Below are 15937 nucleotides of genomic sequence, written 5' to 3'. Positions count from 1 at the left end.
GCATAAATAGATTCCCTAAGCAGAGAAAAGCATGGGATGGTATTCCAGGCCCAAAGAACAGTATTTGCAAAGCACAGAGATCCGGAAGAAGCTAGTTGCATTTTAAGGGAGAGTAGACACCTATGCCCTAAACACAGAGCTGAGGGTGTTGGTGGTTTAGAGTAAAGGGTGATGAGACTTAAAGATATTGGGAGACCAAACTGAAAGTCCCCAAATGCTGAGCTGAGAGTTAGGACTTCATTCTGTTAGGTTTTATGAAGAATAATGCATTGAATGTGCACACAACTACCCACATGCACAGACAGACACGAGTGGATTTCCTGTCGTGTGTACTTTGAAGTCACAGTGGAAATTCAGGTTCTGAACTTGTGTGAGGCCCTTGAGGCATACTCCCGGGGAAAGCGGGGCTCGTTTCCCTCTGAGAGATTCTTTCTGCTCATCTCACTCCCTGAAGACATAGATGAGTGCAGCCAGGACCCGGGTCTGTGCCTTCCCCACGGGGCCTGCGAGAACCTGCAGGGCTCCTACGTTTGCGTCTGCGATGAGGGCTTCACGCCCACCCAGGACCAGCATGGCTGTGAGGGTGAGTGCCCTCTCGGCTTCCTCCTCAATCTAGACAACTCCCCTGAGCTGCAGCTGGGGCTCAGAGTTGTATCCTGGTCCCACCCTCTGGAATGTGGCGAACAGGAAGAAATCTCTTTTTGCCTGGGAGAGCCCGGCGGGGCCAGACCTCGCAGGAGGGCCCTGAATGCCACATTGAGGGTGGAGCTTGGCTTTCACAGGGCAGCTAAGGGGAGCCAGGGAATGTGGGGGAATAGAGGGATGAGGTTGGTGGACAGCGTGGACAGGCAAAGACATTCTGCAGGAACCTGAGCTGCTCTCCCTTCCCCTCAGAGGTGGAGCAGCCCCACCACAAGAAGGAGTGCTACCTTAACTTCGATGACACCGTGTTCTGCGACAGTGTACTGGCCACCAATGTCACCCAGCAGGAGTGCTGCTGCTCCCTGGGGGCTGGCTGGGGAGACCACTGCGAGATCTATCCCTGCCCAGTCTACAGCTCAGGTCAGGAGCCGGGCAGGCCCTTTCCTTTTTCAGAGCCTCAGTTTCTTCATTTGGAAACGGACTGGGGGAGAGAGAGCCCCTCCCTGGGTAGGTGGGAAGTGAGGCGAGAGCTCCGACCTGCGGCCGACAGCCAGCACACATGCGCTCAATCCTGCCTCCTTCCTTCCCCACGGCAACTATCTCGCTGTAGCTGAGTTCCACAGCCTTTGCCCGGACGGGAAGGGCTACACCCAGGACAACAACATTGTCAACTACGGCATCCCAACCCACCGTGGTAAGCCCCAACACGGCTCCGCCCACCTGGCATGCCCTGCTCCGCCCGCCGAGGTTTGGACCGCCCCGATCCCGCCAGTGCTTGTCAGTGGCGGGTACTGGGGTAAGACCCGCCCACTCCCTCACCGACTGCCCCGCCCCTCCGCAAAGCCCCGCCCCATCACTCTTACGTCAGCATTCGGAAAAGCCCCTCGCACTGTTTTCGTCCCTTCCACCGTAAGCCCCACCCACACGTTCTCCGTTGCGGGGCCTAAGTGGCCCCGCAGGTAGAGGGCGCGGGCGCCCACGGCCTGTCACTCCGCAGACATCGACGAATGCATATTGTTTGGGGCGGAGATCTGCAAGGAGGGCAAGTGCGTGAACACGCAGCCCGGCTACGAGTGCTATTGCAAGCAAGGCTTCTACTACGACGGGAACCTGCTGGAATGCGTGGGTGAGTGTAGCCGACCCCCGTGGCCGTGGGAAAGCAACCGGGAGACACGCACAACCACCCGACTCGGGGCCGGTTCCTACCACTCGCGCTTTTCCTTCTCTCAGACGTGGACGAGTGCTTGGACGAGTCTAATTGCCGGAACGGAGTGTGTGAGAACACGCGCGGTGGCTACCGCTGCGCCTGCACGCCCCCGGCCGAGTACAGCCCGGCGCAGCGCCAGTGTCTGAGCCCAGAGGAGATGGGTGAGGCCCGGGTCGGCCGGCTGGGGAAACAGGAGGGAGGCTGGCCGAGCCGAGCTGTGACTTCCACCCCTACCCACCCATCATCCCCTCGCTGCCCGTAGACGTGGACGAGTGCCAGGACCCCGCAGCCTGCCGCCCTGGCCGCTGCGTCAACCTGCCGGGCTCCTACCGCTGCGAGTGCCGCCCGCCCTGGGTGCCCGGGCCCTCCGGCCGCGACTGCCAGCTCCCGGAGAGCCCGGCCGGTGAGGGCAAGGGTCATCTTGGGCTCTCCAGAGCCCTGTCCGCCGCCTGGAGACCCGGGGCCGCGGTTCCCCCGAGGGTGGGTTGGAGCGGGGGAGGGCGCTCCTCCCTGACGCCGGGTTCCGCTCCTCAGAGCGTGCCCCGGAGCGGCGGGACGTGTGCTGGAGCCAGCGCGGAGAGGACGGCATGTGTGCGGGCCCCCTGGCCGGGCCCGCCCTCACCTTCGACGACTGCTGCTGTCGCCAGGGCCGAGGTTGGGGAGCCCAGTGCCGCCCGTGCCCGCCGCGCGGCGCCGGTGAGCCGGCCCGGGAGGGGTTGCCCGGGAGGGAGTTTGGGGCGGGAGCCGGGGTGAATCGACGCCGCAGACGGCTAACCGCCCCCTGCCCTCTCAGGGTCCCAGTGCCCGACGTCGCAGAGTGAGAGCAATTCCTTCTGGGACGCCAGTCCCCTGCTGCTGGGAAAGCCCCCGCGAGGTGAGTGTAAAGGGAGGGACAGAGGCGGGGTCCGCGGCCATCGCTGGGAGCGGTGTTGACGTCTGCATTCTCCCGGCGCAGAAGAGGACAGCTCGGAGGAGGATTCAGACGAGTGCCGCTGCGTTAGCGGTCGCTGTGTGCCTCGGCCGGGCGGCGCAGTGTGCGAATGTCCCGGTGGCTTCCAGCTAGACGCCTCCCGCGCGCGCTGCGTCGGTGAGCAGGGCCGAGGGGCGGGCCAGTGGAGGGGCGGGGCTAGAGGCTGGCGGCAGGCGGGCGGGGCGGGGCGGCAGGCGGGCGGGGCGGGGCCCTGCAGAACCCCGCCTGGACCGGAAACCAAGAGAGCCGCGCGGCTCCGGCTCCAGCGCCGTCGCGAAGTCCGCACCTGTTAACCCCCACACCCAGACATCGACGAGTGCCGAGAGCTGAACCAGCGCGGGCTACTATGCAAGAGCGAGCGCTGCGTGAACACGAGCGGTTCCTTCCGCTGCGTCTGCAAAGCTGGCTTCGCGCGCAGCCGCCCGCATGGAGCTTGCGTGCCCCAGCGCCGCCGCTGACACCACCCTCGGTCTGGACCTCGGCAATCACCGAGGAGTTTCTGCCCGACACTTGGGGCGAGCTCCGCCTCTGGCTTGTGCCCTGACTCGGGGCTCGGACCCAGGGACCCTTCGGGGCCCGCAGACCCCTTCCCCGAGCCCCACGTTCCAAGGGTGCCCATACCAGCTCCACCCGGTTCATAGGCAGATGTTGGGTCTCTCTGGCGCTGCCGGCCTTCCTTCCAGAGGGTGTTTCCCAGAAACTGATAAATCAGATCGTGCCTCTTTACAGTGGGTTTTCGAAGTAAATTGATGTTCATGTACGTGGTGGGCGCGGTCTCCGAAGGGCGGCACCAGACCCCAGCCTCCTTAGAGGGGCTAGACTGAGCCCAGCACAGGGGGTGCAAAATAGAATTTATTGTGGCTCTGATTATGTATATGTGAGATGTGCCTGGCCAGGCCGGCCGGGCTCCCATGGTTTGTACAATAAATACATCTGCGGGGCCTGCTCTCCGAGGCTGGGAAGCGCCCACACCCGCGGTTCAGTCCAGCTTCCGGGTTCCCAGCTTCATGGGGCCCTTGGCTGTCTTTTTCTCAGCGCGTTTCGCCTCCATCTCCCGCCTACGCTCCTCGCGCTTCTTCCGGGCTAGCTCCGCCTTGGCCTGTCCTGGGAACAAGGGGAGGAGGGCTGACGGCGTCAGGACAACCTGAGTCTCAGCTTCCCAGCCCATGCCTGCCCCAGAGGAGGGTAGCCCTAGCCCATCAGCCAGCCAGCCCAGGGGAAGCACTTACGGCTCTCGGCCTCCAGGCCCTCCCAGTTGTCATCACCCCACGAGTCCCGCCTCGGCTGAAAAGGGAAGTGTGGGCTGGAGTGGAGGCCTACTCTCAGTTGAGGTCCACCCCAGGTCTGCACCCTCCCACTGGACAGGTGCCGAGTACCTGGGCACCAGCCTCCCGACGCACTGACAGGGCAGCAAAGGGGTCGCCTTTGTCGCTAGGCTCCGGTCCACCCCAGTTATACTCGCTGGCCAGCCGTGTGCCCTCAGGGGGTGGCTCCGGGGGGCTTGGCTCCTGCCAGCCCTGCTCCCATGCGTCCTCGGCTTCCCAGCTGCTCCAGTCTGACTCCTGGGATTTGTGACCAGGGTTGCTGGTCTGCAAAGAGAAGGAGGAGATAGTGCCAGAGAAAGGGAGGGAGGGGCAGGGCCCTACCCCCCACATACACGCACCCTGTCCCACCCAGCTCACCTGCCCAGCCCAGTTGGCTTGGCCCCCAGTACTCCAGTTGTCCTGCTGGGCCAACACAGATTCGGCCTCCTGCTGCAGTGTGGGGAGGAGAGCATGACCATAGGGCCCCCTGTACTCCACCCAAAAGGGCAAGGAAGCCCCCTAGCCCCTGCCCAGCCATGGGCTCCACCCTTTCTTCTTTTGCCTTCCATCTCGTTTTCTCCTTAGGCCCTGTCTCCCATCAGTAAAGTGGACATGCTGAACCTGGCCTGTCATCACTCCTCTATGAAGCTGGGAATGAGATCTAGAGTTCCACACCCCTGCCTGTGGCCTCAGGGGTCTCACCCAGAGCTCTGCCCCCATTCCCTTCAGAACAGCCCCACTCCAACCTCAGCCCATACTGAGCCCAGCCCCAGGGAGGACTGGTTGGCTGCAGGCCTGGGAGTGACCTCTGCTTGCTGATCACAGGGCGGCGTGGGCCCTAGAACAGGTACAGGAGGGATGGCGAGTGGAGGAGAGGGAGGAGGATCAGTGGGCTGACCCAACCACCAGCAGCCTGGCCTCTGGAGTTGAGTGGGGGCTCGGCTGTCAGCTCTAACCCACAAGGGCTGCTCCATGACACCTACTTGCCCAGGATGCTGTGCAGATGAGGACAGGTCTGACTCCAGCCAAGCCCACATGAGTTCCTTGAATGGCAGCCTGTGACCTCGAAGCTGGGGTCCCCCGGGTAGGCCTCCTCAGCCCCACTCACCTCCAAGCTGCCCCAGTCTTCATCATCCCATCTGTCGGCAGCAGTGCTGTCCTCTTCTGCGTCCTTGCTCTCCTCTTGTGTCTCCCAGTGGCCTGAGGTCGTGGGTGTGGCAGCGACAGGGGTCGGGGCTGGGGCAGGAAGTCCTGGGGAGCAGAGGCTCACTGAGTTGCCACACACTGGGCCCCAGGAAGGTCTCAGAACAGGGCCGAGGTTGCTGGGGGTGTGCAGAGGGGAAGCTCACGAGGGGACTGGACTGTACCCAGTCTCCTATGTCCCCATCACCATCCCGGGTGGAAGTCGATCAGTAACAGGTCCTGGGTGCCAGCAACCCCAAGCCCTCTCAGTCACCGATACAGCCAATCTGGGACACTCACCCTCAGACACGGGTCTCTGGGGAACGTTGGTCTCGGCTGGGGCAGCCGTGGGGTGTGCACGGATCAGCTTAGAGGTGAGTGAGGAGACCCCTGTCACGGCCCAGCCTGCCCAGCTGGCTGCGGCTCCTCCCATTCCAGGGCTGGAGGCTGCATGGACGTCCTTCTCTGGGCAGTGACAGGAGAGACAGGTATGGACACCTCAGGCTTCCATGGGGAGGGTGGTAGGAGGGCAATAACTGAAACAGAGCGACCTGCAGTGGGCGTCCCCCTTCTCCAGGCCTGCGTTCTCCCAACTGTGAGATGGGGGTGGGGGAGTGGTGTACAGTCTGTCCTCTAGGGTTCTTCCAGCTTTCGGATGCTCCAATGAGGTAGAAGGGGGCCATGACAGGTGACAGTCAAGAATGTGGCAAGAGTCACAGGGAACACGAGTGTGGGCCACTCACCCGCTTCGGCCAGCTGGGTGGGGTCCTCCGACACAGACTCCAGTTTGGACAGGAAGCTTCGAATGGCCTTGAAGGCCTGTGGGGTAGCAAGGGGCAGAGCTGGGGCCTCCAAGGTTCCCGTGAGCCTGCCAGGCCAGCTAAGGCCCAGGTATCCCCCAGAGCCCCAGCTCCAGGGCCCAGCCCCAGCTGTGCCTCACCTGGTCCCGCACGGATCTCTCAGGATCCACGGTGAGGCTGCAGAGCACAGGCAGGATCTTGTGGGCGCAATCATTCATCGAGTAGAGGTTGTGGGTGGCGGCGAAGCCCAAAACACCCGCGACCCGGGACGGTGCAAATGGGTCCTTAGTGGCCCGGCTAAAGGCGGAGGTGAGGACCCTGTGTCTGGTCTGGGGTGGGGCGGGAAGAGGACTCCTGAGTGTAGGGTCAGTACGGGGCCCAGAACTGTCAGGCCTTACTTCCCAGAACAGAGGCCATCCACGGGGCCTCCAGAGTCTAAGAAATGTGAGTTAATCACTAACAAATGGGGAGAATTTACTTAAAACTCTAGATCTTGGCTTCTCCTCCCAAATCACTGGGCTCACGCTGCCTCAGAGTGACAGGGGCCAGAGCAGCAGCTGCCTCAGGGCTGAGGCCAGTGCCTCCCTTCCCACCTGCGCTGCGGACCGATTCATTCATTCCCGTTAAGGGCCTGGGAGCTGCAGGCGTCTGCATTCAGAGGCCCTGGCTGAGGGGAGGGGATGCAAGGCCGTGGGGGCAAGCAGGCCTGGGTTTGGTTCCCAGACCTACCGCCTACTGGCAGTGTGACCCGGTGCAACTCACTCCACCCTCAGACACTGGGCTGGAGCACCCAGGGCCTAGGTCTCTGGGAGGATGACAAGCCCCACACAAGGAGACCTGGCTCTGGGGGACCTGGCTGTGGTCCCGTGACGGTGACAGAGCTCCTGGCGCTTGTGCAGGGCACTCACGCTGGCACTGAGGTAGGAGCCGATTTTGCCCAGGCAGACGGTGGTGTTGCAGCGTATGGGGCCCTGTTCGTCCTTAGCCTGCAGCCGCGCGAAGTGCTTCATCAGCTCCACGTTGAGGTTGGTCTCGTTCAGCTTCGGGGCCAGGAGCAGCATGGACTGCAGGGCGGGAGATGGCGGAAAGTGTGGGCTGGAGCGGGCACACTCTGGAGGCCACCAGTGGCCCTGGGCACTGAGGAGACCCGCCAAAGCCCTCCCCAACCAACCCCCAACCTGGTCCTGGCCCCTACCCAGAATGCTGAGGAAGGCGACCCCCATTGCTTTGCACCCCTGTCTCCCATCCCTCTCCATCAGCTCTCTGTTGCGTGCACTCTACTCAGACTTTCACAAAAGCACCTCCACATACACTCTCTATCAATTAGCTTGGGTTGAGGTCACCAATGATCTCCATGTTGCTAAATCCAAAGGCCAATTCTCCATCCTCACCAAACTTGACCCCTCAGCAGCTTTGACAGCCCTGAATTCTCCCTCCTCCTCGCAACTTTGGTCTCTTGTTCTTCCAGGACACCGCCCTCTCCTGGTTCTCCTCTGACCTCACCTACTGCTTCTCAGTCTCCTTTTGCTGAGATCTTACTGTTCAGACACCCCAGAGCTACTCCTCAAGCCTCATCTCTTTTATACCTCAGCCTAGGCGAGCTCACCCATCTCACGGCTTCAAATGGCCTTGTTAGCTGACCGTGCCCAGATGTGCACCTCCAGCCCAGACTTCTCCCCTGACCCTCACACACATAACCAGTGCGTGTCCACCTGGCTAACAGACACGCCAAGACTGGGCCTGACCTCCTCCCGCAAAACTGTTCCTCTCAGGGACTTCCCTGGTGGCCCAGTGGTTAAGAATTTGCCTTCCAATGCAGGGGATGCGGGTTCCATCACTGGTTGGAGAACTAAGATCCCACATGCTGCGGGGCAACGAAGCCCGAAAGCCACAACTACTGAGCCTGCGAACTCTAGAGCCTGCGCACCACAACTAGAGAGAAGCCCACACGCCGCATGCTACAACTAAGACCCGACACAGCCAAATAAATAAATATTTAGAAAATGAAATGAAACAAAACAAAAAAACTGTTCCTCCCAGTCTTCTCAGTAAATGGCAACTGAACCTTCCAGTTGCTCAGGCCAGAAACCTTGGAGCCATCCTTGACTCCATATCTACCCATCACCAAATACTGTCAGCTCCACCTTCACAATGCTGCCCCTTCTCTCCACCTGCTGCTACCACTCAGGTCTGAGCTACTGTCATCTCTCATCTGGGCCACTGTAATAGCCCCTAACAGTGTCCCAGCTTCCACCCTTGCCCTGACAGTTAGTTCTCCACACAGCAACACAGTGTTTTGCAACAGGTCAGATCAGGTCAGTGCTCTGCTCAGTCCCCCAGGGTTCCTGTCACACTCCCATGAATGCATCAGCTCCCTGCCATGCCCTACGAGGCCCTGGCCCCATTACCTCTCAGACTCCACTGCCCACAATCATGCCCCTTCAGCCATGCTGAACCTCTTGCTGCTACTCCTACATTCCAGGTACATGCCAGCCTCAGGCCCTTTGCACATGTTGTTCCTTCTGCAGGCAACGTATTTCCTCCAAATCTCCTCCTTCACCCCTTTTCACCTTTTTTCCTTAAACGACATCTCCTCTGCAAGGTCTTCCCTGATCACTGTTTTTAGAACTGCAAACTCTTCTCTTCACACTCTCCATCGCTTTCTAACGTAATATATTTTTTTCTAATTCTGTTTATTGTCTGCCAAGCCCCCCGCCCTCCTCGAAAAGAAGCTCCAAGAAGGCAGGGAGCTTGGTCTGCCCGTGCATACTGCATCCCAGCACGGGACACTGGGCCAGGCACAAAGAGGCGCTCAGCGATTGTCTGCTGAACGGAGGACTATTGGTCATGCCCATCCTGTTCCCCCCCCGACCTGCCGAGCTGTACCCACAGCCTGGACCTACATGCAGAACAGTGCTTGCCCCTCCCGTAACCTGCTCGACCCACAGGCCAAAACCAAGGCCTGTGTGTCCTCTGATGAGCCCCCTCTAAGCCTCAGAAAACCAGAGGTGGCCCCTCTGGGCCTGGTTACACCCACCTTGACTGTCTGCTCCCGGATGGCAGGGTTGGTGTCCAGGAAGCCATGCACGACGTGGGGAAAGATCTGGGTGTTGACTGTTGGCTCATCAAGGTACTGGATGAACTGCTCCATCTGTGGTCCGGGTTGGGGCATGAGAAGGCAGTCAGCCCTTCTACCCCTCACCAGAGACATGGGACCGGCCTTAGCATGGTTTCTCCACCCAGCAGGCACTGGCTGGCCAGGGGAGTCTCCTGAGGCCCCCAGCTCGCATCTGGCCTCAGGCCCACGTGGACTGGTGAGGCTGCCAGGAGGGTGCTGAGAAGAGCCAGGGACCGGGAGCTGGAGGGCCTGGCCTCTGGTCCTGCTCGGCAGGCTAACTGGTCACAGCCCCTCTGAGAGCCTCCACCGCCTCGTCTATAAAGAGTGCAACCCCCGCCCAGAGAAGCGCCGTGAGGAAGGCTGGTGTGTTGAGCACCGGAGAGGGAATGATGCCTGGAAGCACGGGTGGCCCCCACCCTCGATCCCATCAGTCCTGTCTGATGCTCCCAGCTGCCCTGGGGTTGGCAAGAGAGACATTACCCCCACTCTAGAGGGGACCGAGCCAGGAGATTGGGCGGCGCAGGGGGAGGCGTTTAAGCCCTGCAGCCCGGGCGGGCGGGGCATTCCCAAAGCTGCCAATGAGCCCTGTGATTATCTTGACTTCCTGAGAGCACAGCCCCGCTGGTTCCTCACCGTTCCTCACCGGTGTGTATATTTCAGGGAGGGGTTTCTGGGGCCCCTGTGTAGCCGGCGCAGGGGCTTGAGCTACCTGCCTGGGGCTGGAGGTGAGGAGGGGGCCTCCCCTGCAGCCAGGGTGGGGTCTGGGTGGGGTGGAAGCAGGCAGGGTGTGCCGTGGCCCCTACCTGCTGTAGGAGGCGGATACGCATGGCCCGGTCAGGCGATGAGAACATCTTGACTACGACAGGGATGATCTTCTGCTGATACTCCTCAGCGCCGAGGAACTTACCCACCTGAGAGAAGGAGCAGGAAGAGGGGCTCAGCTACGTCCACAGGAGTGAGATGACTTCACTGGGCTCATTTAACTCCCTCAGACTCCCTGCTGATTTCCCAGGGTGGGAACGGTGAGGGCGGTGGGGTGGGGCAGGTATATCCTCAGCAGCCCCTCTGCCCGTACTCCGTCTCAGTCAGCCCTGCCCTTAACCCTTCTGAGTCAAGGCCTCTCTTAGGAGGCTCACAAAAGCTCTGTGCCCTTCCCTATAATCAAGCACCTAGACACCACATGCACACAGAATTCTGCCTATAATTTCTGGGGGTTCTCAGCTCCACAAGATTTACTTGCCGTCTTCCCCACTTCCCGCATGCCAAGTTCCTTTGGAGAAAGGGTTCTCCCACCGAGCGGGGAATGGCAGGCGCCCTGGTAACAGTGGGCTGGGGTCTGAGGAGGGGGAGAGGATCCAGCCCCTAGAAGCCAAGAGGGCTGAGCGCCGAGTGGTCAGGAAGGAGGAAGGAAAGTGAGGTGGTGAGCAGGTGATCCCCTGGGCCCTGGGAACCAGAGTGCCCAGGTCAGACCGGGTAGGCTGTCTTGAGGAAATGGAGGAAGGGCTACAGGCTCTGAAGGAAGGAGTGTCTGGAAAAAGAATTTTGGAGGCACAGGGTGTCCCTTCCCCAGGGACGAGAAGTCCCCACCACCTCCCTGACAGCTGGTCAGGTGGCCCTGGCTTGCTGAACCACTGGATATGAAAGCTCCTCCTCGGGACCTCCCTGGTGGGAAGCAGTTAAGAATCCGCCTGCCAATACAGGGGACACGGGTTCAAGCCCTGGTCTGGGAGGATCCCACATGCCACGGAGCAACTAAGCCCGTGCGCCACAACTACTGAAGCCCGCGCACCTAGAGCCCGTGCTCCGCAACAAGAGAAGCCACCGCGATGAGAAGCCCGCGCGCCACGACGAAGAGTAGCTCCCGCTCACCGCAACTAGAGAAAGCCCGCGCGCATCAACGAAGACCCAACGCAGCCAAAATAAATAAATAAATAAAATAAAAAATAAATAAAGTATATATATATATTAAAAAAAGGAGCTCCCCCTCACGTGGGCTTGGATCTCCCTGACCAGGCTGCCCCTCCCAGGACACCCGCGAGGCTGGCCGCACCCTTGGCCTCTCTTCTGCCCTTCAGACCTACTCAGCCAGTCTCTGGGCCCACAGTTCCTGAGGCTCCAGGCCCCACTCACCTTGAACAGGGGCGTGAGGACAACAGCCCCCGCGTTGCCAAACTCGAAGGCGGTCAACAGCTGGGGCAGCACCTTGTGCCGGCAGAAATCCTCAGGGAACGAGTCTAGGCTCTTGCTCAGCTCTTGGAAGAACTTTTGCTTCTCGGCTGGCTCTTTGATCTTGGGGAGCGTGGACAGGATGCAGGGAGCGGGAAATCAGCCTGGTCACGGTCCCGTCAGCCACGGGCAAGGGCGGGGGTCACCTCCAACCCGGAGGTAAACTTAAGCTTGGGGTGCCAGATGGGCTGGCTTCAAACCCCAACGCTCCCATTTATTAGCCGTGTGACCTTAGGCGAGTTCCCCCACCTGTAAAATGGGGTAGTAACCGTACTGTCTCACAGAACTGTGCCGAGGATTCAACCAGAAAACGCACGTGAAAGCTGCCCGGCACACTGGAGGCGCTCAGTGCCCGTCATTATTGTCACTGCCACCTGGCCTGTTGCTGTGAAAGCAGCCGCTAGGGGGATCAAGCCCTTTATCAGCGTTGCCTCTGCTCCTCAGGACAACACAAGGTGTGAGTACCATTAACCCCATGGCACAGACGAGGAAACAGGCTTAGTGAGGCCAAGGGGCTTACTCCCCCACCCTGGGCCTGGCTGGGTTGGGCACACCTGCAGCTCCGTGGGTGGAGGTCGTGGCAGGCTGTGGAAAGGCAGGGATGAGGTGCAGTTTACCCCCAGAGCTCGTCCTCCCACTGGGCCAGAACAGGCCAGGCTGTCAGCTCAGTGGTCTCCTTCAGTCCTCCTAACCTCCCCGAGGCTGTAATACCCACAACTCACATTTCCTGAGCACAAACTACGCGCCAGGCAGGTTACGTGCTAAAACCTTTACACAGATGAAATAATCCAACAAGCAAGCTGAGGCACAGAGAGGGCAAGGAGCTTGTCCCAAGTTACACAGCTAAGAAGCCGTCAAGGAAGGGTATGACCCGGTGGTGTGGCACCTCTGCTGTGCTACACGCTGTGAAGAAGTGCTGTCATTCCCCCATTTACAAAGGAGGAGGCCGAGGCTCAAGGTCACCAGGCAGGAAAGGTAGGGCGTGGATTATAACCCTGTCCTGTATGCTTCCAAAAGTCCCTGTGCGCTCTGCTGTACCCTCACCGCCAGAGCCGCTGCCTGGGCCAGAAGAGGTGACCTCCAACTGTGGTTGGGGAGGACCTGGTTGGCCCTTGAGCAGCTCAGTCTAGCATGGGAGGCAGGCTTGGTGCTCTGACCACAGGGTTCAGGGGAGCAAAGGCCCAGAGAGAGGCCAAACCGCATCCAAGGTCGCACACTGAGAGAGTCACAGCCGGGCTCTCTCCACCACTGCGCTCAATGATGGGAAGAGGGGCCGCTGGGCACTGCCCTCCCACGCTCTCGTCGGGACCTGCCAGAAACAGCCTATTTCCTGTGGGGCACACATTAAGGAGAAGGGCAGCCCGGCAGAGCCAGCCATGTGAGAAGAAGAACTCCACGTAACAGAACTCCTGCTGCCCCTACACTGCCCAGGAGGCAACAGGGCTCAGCGTTTCCAGCACCTTCTCCTTCAGCTCAGGTTTCCATCCTCGGAAGGCCTCCCAGCCCCTATCTGAGTCAAGATTGCACAGACCATCGAGGTCTATGGAAGTGTCTGTCACTCCTCCCCCATTCCAGATTCTCAGTCACCTCTCTGTGTGCCCCACACAAGCCCGGGTCAGAGCGGGTGTCCAGGGCAGAGCCTCCCTCCTTCATTCCCTACAACAATGCTATGGGTCAGCAGATACTATAGTTATTCTCATTAGGCAGATATGGAAACTGAGGTTCAATGAGGTTAAGCCGAGGGCTCCCTCCGCACCATCTTTCCATTTGCTGTTCCCTCTGCCTGGAACATTCTTCCCCAGTTACCATCCCCATGACTCCCACCTTCACACCCTTCAGGTCACAGCTCAAACATCACCCTTGAGAGAGCCCTTCCCTAAACACCCCACCCTCACTATTTTCCTTCCCGGCACTTATCCACATTCCAGGAAGCACAGCTTTCCTCATTTATGGGTTTTTTGTCCCTTTCCCTCAGTGAGAGTCCCCAAGGCTGGGGACACCTGGTCCATTTACCCCATGCTAGATCCTTGAGAGCAGGGATCTGGGTCTGACTCTCCCTCCCCACCCTGCTACCCACACCACAGCCCAACATCAGGGCCAGGGCCAGTTAACAGAGTGCCAGGAGCAGTCACTAAGCACCCACTATGTGCCAGAAACTACACTATGCAACTCAAACTCAGACTCCTCACCCTGCTCCTTTGAAGTAGGTGCTGTTATTAGGACTGAACTTCAGCCAAGAGAAGTCACACATAAATAACAGTTGGAGCCAGGGTTTGAACCCAGACAGCCAAGCTCCACAGTCTGTGCTTGTCTCCTGGGGTCTAATTATCAGGGAGCCTGTGAAGTGAGGAGGGGGCACAGGGGTGAGGAACGTAGGGCCAGAGCCCAGGGTGGGGCAGGGGACTCACCTGAATCTCTTCCAGGAAGAGGTTGATCTCCACAAAGCGGTTGTTCATGAAGCCATCAGGTGCCCGGCAGTTCTGCAGGAAGCGGGCTGGGTTGGGACGTACCTTGGGGTTGGCTCCGACCAGCTCACAGTAATGGGGCACCAGTGACTTGGGGATCTGTGGGAGAAGCGTCAGGGTCAGGGCAGGGGCTGGTTGGCTGGTGGAGAGGGGCTGGGTGGGGTCAGACACTCACCTTCCCAGGGTTTCGCAGGGCAGCTGCACGAGGTAGGGGCCCATTGAAGACTTCCCAGATGAGGCAACCCAAGCGCCACATGTCAGCTGACCTGAGGCAGTGACCAGGGCTGCTCAAGGCCCTGCCACCTGCCAGCCTAGGCCTCCAATCTACCCTGGGCACTAGGCACTCGCTGCATGGCAAACCCTGGGCTGTGTTCCTCAGCTAATCCTCCCATCAGCCCCGAGAAGTAGGTTTCATTAGCCCCATTTGACAGATAAGGAAACTGAGGCTCAGAAAAGCAAGGACATCCACCCCAGGTCACACAACTTTCAAATTCAGAACCACCTGACCCCAAAGCCTGTGTTTATCCTGCCCTACATCCCTGAGGATCCTGGGAGCAAGGAGTGGGCCCCACCCTGAGGACCCTAGTTTCCTCCCAAGCCAGGTGGCAGGGGACAGGGGAGTGCCAGCTAGTCTAGGGGTCCTGAGGCTGCAGGGGCTTCCAGAATAGGGCAGGGTGGGGCATGCCCCCCCCCCCCAGTCACCCACCACTTCTCTCTGACCGCTCTGCCACTGCCATCAGCCAACTCCGGGGGATCATACTGCTCAAGCTCCGGGATCCCCTTGCGGGGAGGTCCCCCACCATTGCCCTGGGCTGAATACATGTAGTCCAGGCCCCCAAGCTTCCACTCGCCAGCGCGGTCCACGAACACAGCGGCCATGCAGACATTGTTGTGGATGAGGCCGCAGTCATTGACCAGGAAGCTGAGAGCTTTCTGGGGGCAGAAGGAGCCATCACAGCCCGGTAGCTGCAGCCCCCCACCCTTGCTCTCATCACCACTGCCCCCCACCTCACCACAATTTGGTGTAGCCCCCAGGAGAGCTCCAGCTCCTTCAGGTCACCAGCCTCCGCTCGCGCCTTGAGGTACGCTCCCAGCGGGGTCACAGGCTCTGTCACTATGTGGAGGCATTTGTCTGTCTGAAGGGGACACGGGGTATCAGGGAGTGATGGGGCGAGAGGAAGGCGAGATGAGAGACATGATGGGGAGAGGGGTGGAGAAGGGGAAGTCACATCTGGGGGGCGCTGGGTCAGAAGGGCTGGAAACCGGCAGGAAGACAGAAGACAGGACTGGGAGATTGGGAAAAAGTGAGGGGCAGAGATGGGGCAGACTGAGCAGCAGGTAGGTACCTCCAGCCCATCGATGTAGGCCAGGATGTTGGGGTGCCGGAGAGTTTTGAGGCGCTTGAAGGCAGCTTTGGCCACCTGGGTCTGCTCTTCGACGCCGGGCTTCACGTCATACACGAAGATGGACACCGGGCTGCCTGTGGCCTGTGGGGGGGCGGAGCGGCCTCAGGGGTGTGGGCCGGGTCCCGGGCAGACCACTCCACCTCCGAGATGGTCCCCGGAGCTGGTTCAGTGCCGGAAAGGAAGGGCCGCCGGCCAGGTCTCTCCCCAAGTCAACCCTTGGGGACTGAGTCGGGCCCACGTAACCCTGGTTGGGTCCGCCTGTCGGTCCCTCGGTCCTTCCGCCCGCCACGTCGGCACTGCCCGTCCCCCTCCCCCGGCCCGTAGCCCTAGAGGCTCCGCAGCCACGTCAGGCGGGCGCAACGCGGCGGAGCCGGCGGCGCTGACTAGGCGAGACCGAGGTCGGCTGCGGCCTGCGGAGCGGGGCCGCTCTCACCTTCTTGCGGCCGCGGTGCAGGACCCAGGGCCCGGGCGGGCCGCCCTCGGGGAGTTCCGGGCTGAGCTCAAACGGGAAATCCCGGACCGGGTCCCGGGCAAAGAACCACATCGTCCCCGCCGCCGCCGCGGTATCGAGCGCCTCAGCTCCTGGCCCTCCGGCTGCCCGAGCCGGGGCGGGGCGG

At 60.6% G+C, this 15937-nt stretch overlaps 2 protein-coding genes across 6 annotated transcripts in view; one reads left to right on the top strand and one right to left on the bottom strand.

The window, feature by feature from the left end:
* The window catches only part of LTBP3 (latent transforming growth factor beta binding protein 3), an 18007-nt gene extending 14201 nt beyond the window's left edge, over positions 1-3806 (top strand). For 2 of the 4 annotated variants that reach the window (XM_059931981.1, XM_059931979.1), the window contains 10 exons: positions 455-583; positions 895-1062; positions 1253-1336; positions 1640-1768; positions 1873-2010; positions 2112-2252; positions 2384-2545; positions 2643-2723; positions 2805-2936; positions 3126-3806. In XM_059931981.1, the coding sequence (XP_059787964.1) occupies positions 455-583; positions 895-1062; positions 1253-1336; positions 1640-1768; positions 1873-2010; positions 2112-2252; positions 2384-2545; positions 2643-2723; positions 2805-2936; positions 3126-3277 (1316 nt within the window). In that variant the 3' untranslated portion in view covers positions 3278-3806. Of the gene's footprint in view, positions 1-454; positions 584-894; positions 1063-1252; positions 1337-1639; positions 1769-1872; positions 2011-2111; positions 2253-2383; positions 2546-2642; positions 2724-2804; positions 2937-3125 lie in introns of those variants that run through there. The other 2 variants (XM_059931980.1, XM_059931982.1) reach the window with 2 other exon arrangements.
* Positions 3652-15937, bottom strand: SCYL1 (SCY1 like pseudokinase 1). Of its 2 annotated transcripts, none has more exons than XM_059931983.1 (18): positions 15754-15937; positions 15261-15401; positions 14928-15050; positions 14621-14847; positions 14090-14180; positions 13858-14013; positions 11354-11512; positions 10027-10134; positions 9143-9256; positions 7014-7169; positions 6246-6434; positions 6049-6124; positions 5606-5770; positions 5232-5374; positions 4502-4573; positions 4196-4408; positions 4049-4103; positions 3652-3923 (listed from the first exon to the last, which is right to left on the bottom strand). In XM_059931983.1, exons 1-18 carry the CDS (start codon positions 15862-15864, stop codon positions 3799-3801), a joined length of 2424 nt encoding a protein of 807 aa, XP_059787966.1. In that variant the 5' UTR covers positions 15865-15937; the 3' UTR covers positions 3652-3798. The 2 variants fall into 2 exon arrangements, with proteins under 2 accessions (XP_059787966.1, XP_059787967.1); XM_059931984.1 differs by having other exon boundaries at positions 4502-4570.

Source organism: Balaenoptera ricei, chromosome 8, assembly GCF_028023285.1.
Source record: "Balaenoptera ricei isolate mBalRic1 chromosome 8, mBalRic1.hap2, whole genome shotgun sequence".
In the NCBI taxonomy this organism is placed as follows: domain Eukaryota; kingdom Metazoa; phylum Chordata; class Mammalia; order Artiodactyla; family Balaenopteridae; genus Balaenoptera; species Balaenoptera ricei.
This window is presented reverse-complemented; position numbering and strand designations above follow the sequence as displayed.

Coding starts and splice junctions, on each gene's coding strand:
- SCYL1 (XM_059931983.1), bottom strand. CDS start 15,864: ATGTGGTTCTTTGCCCGGGACCCGGTCCGGGATTTCCCGTTTGAGCTC. Junction 15,402..15,753: donor TGCACCGCGGCCGCAAGAAG/GTGAGAGCGGCC, acceptor GCCCCCCCACAG/GCCACAGGCAGCCCGGTGTC. Junction 9,257..10,026: donor GTATCCGCCTCCTACAGCAG/GTAGGGGCCACG, acceptor CCCGGACCACAG/ATGGAGCAGTTCATCCAGTA.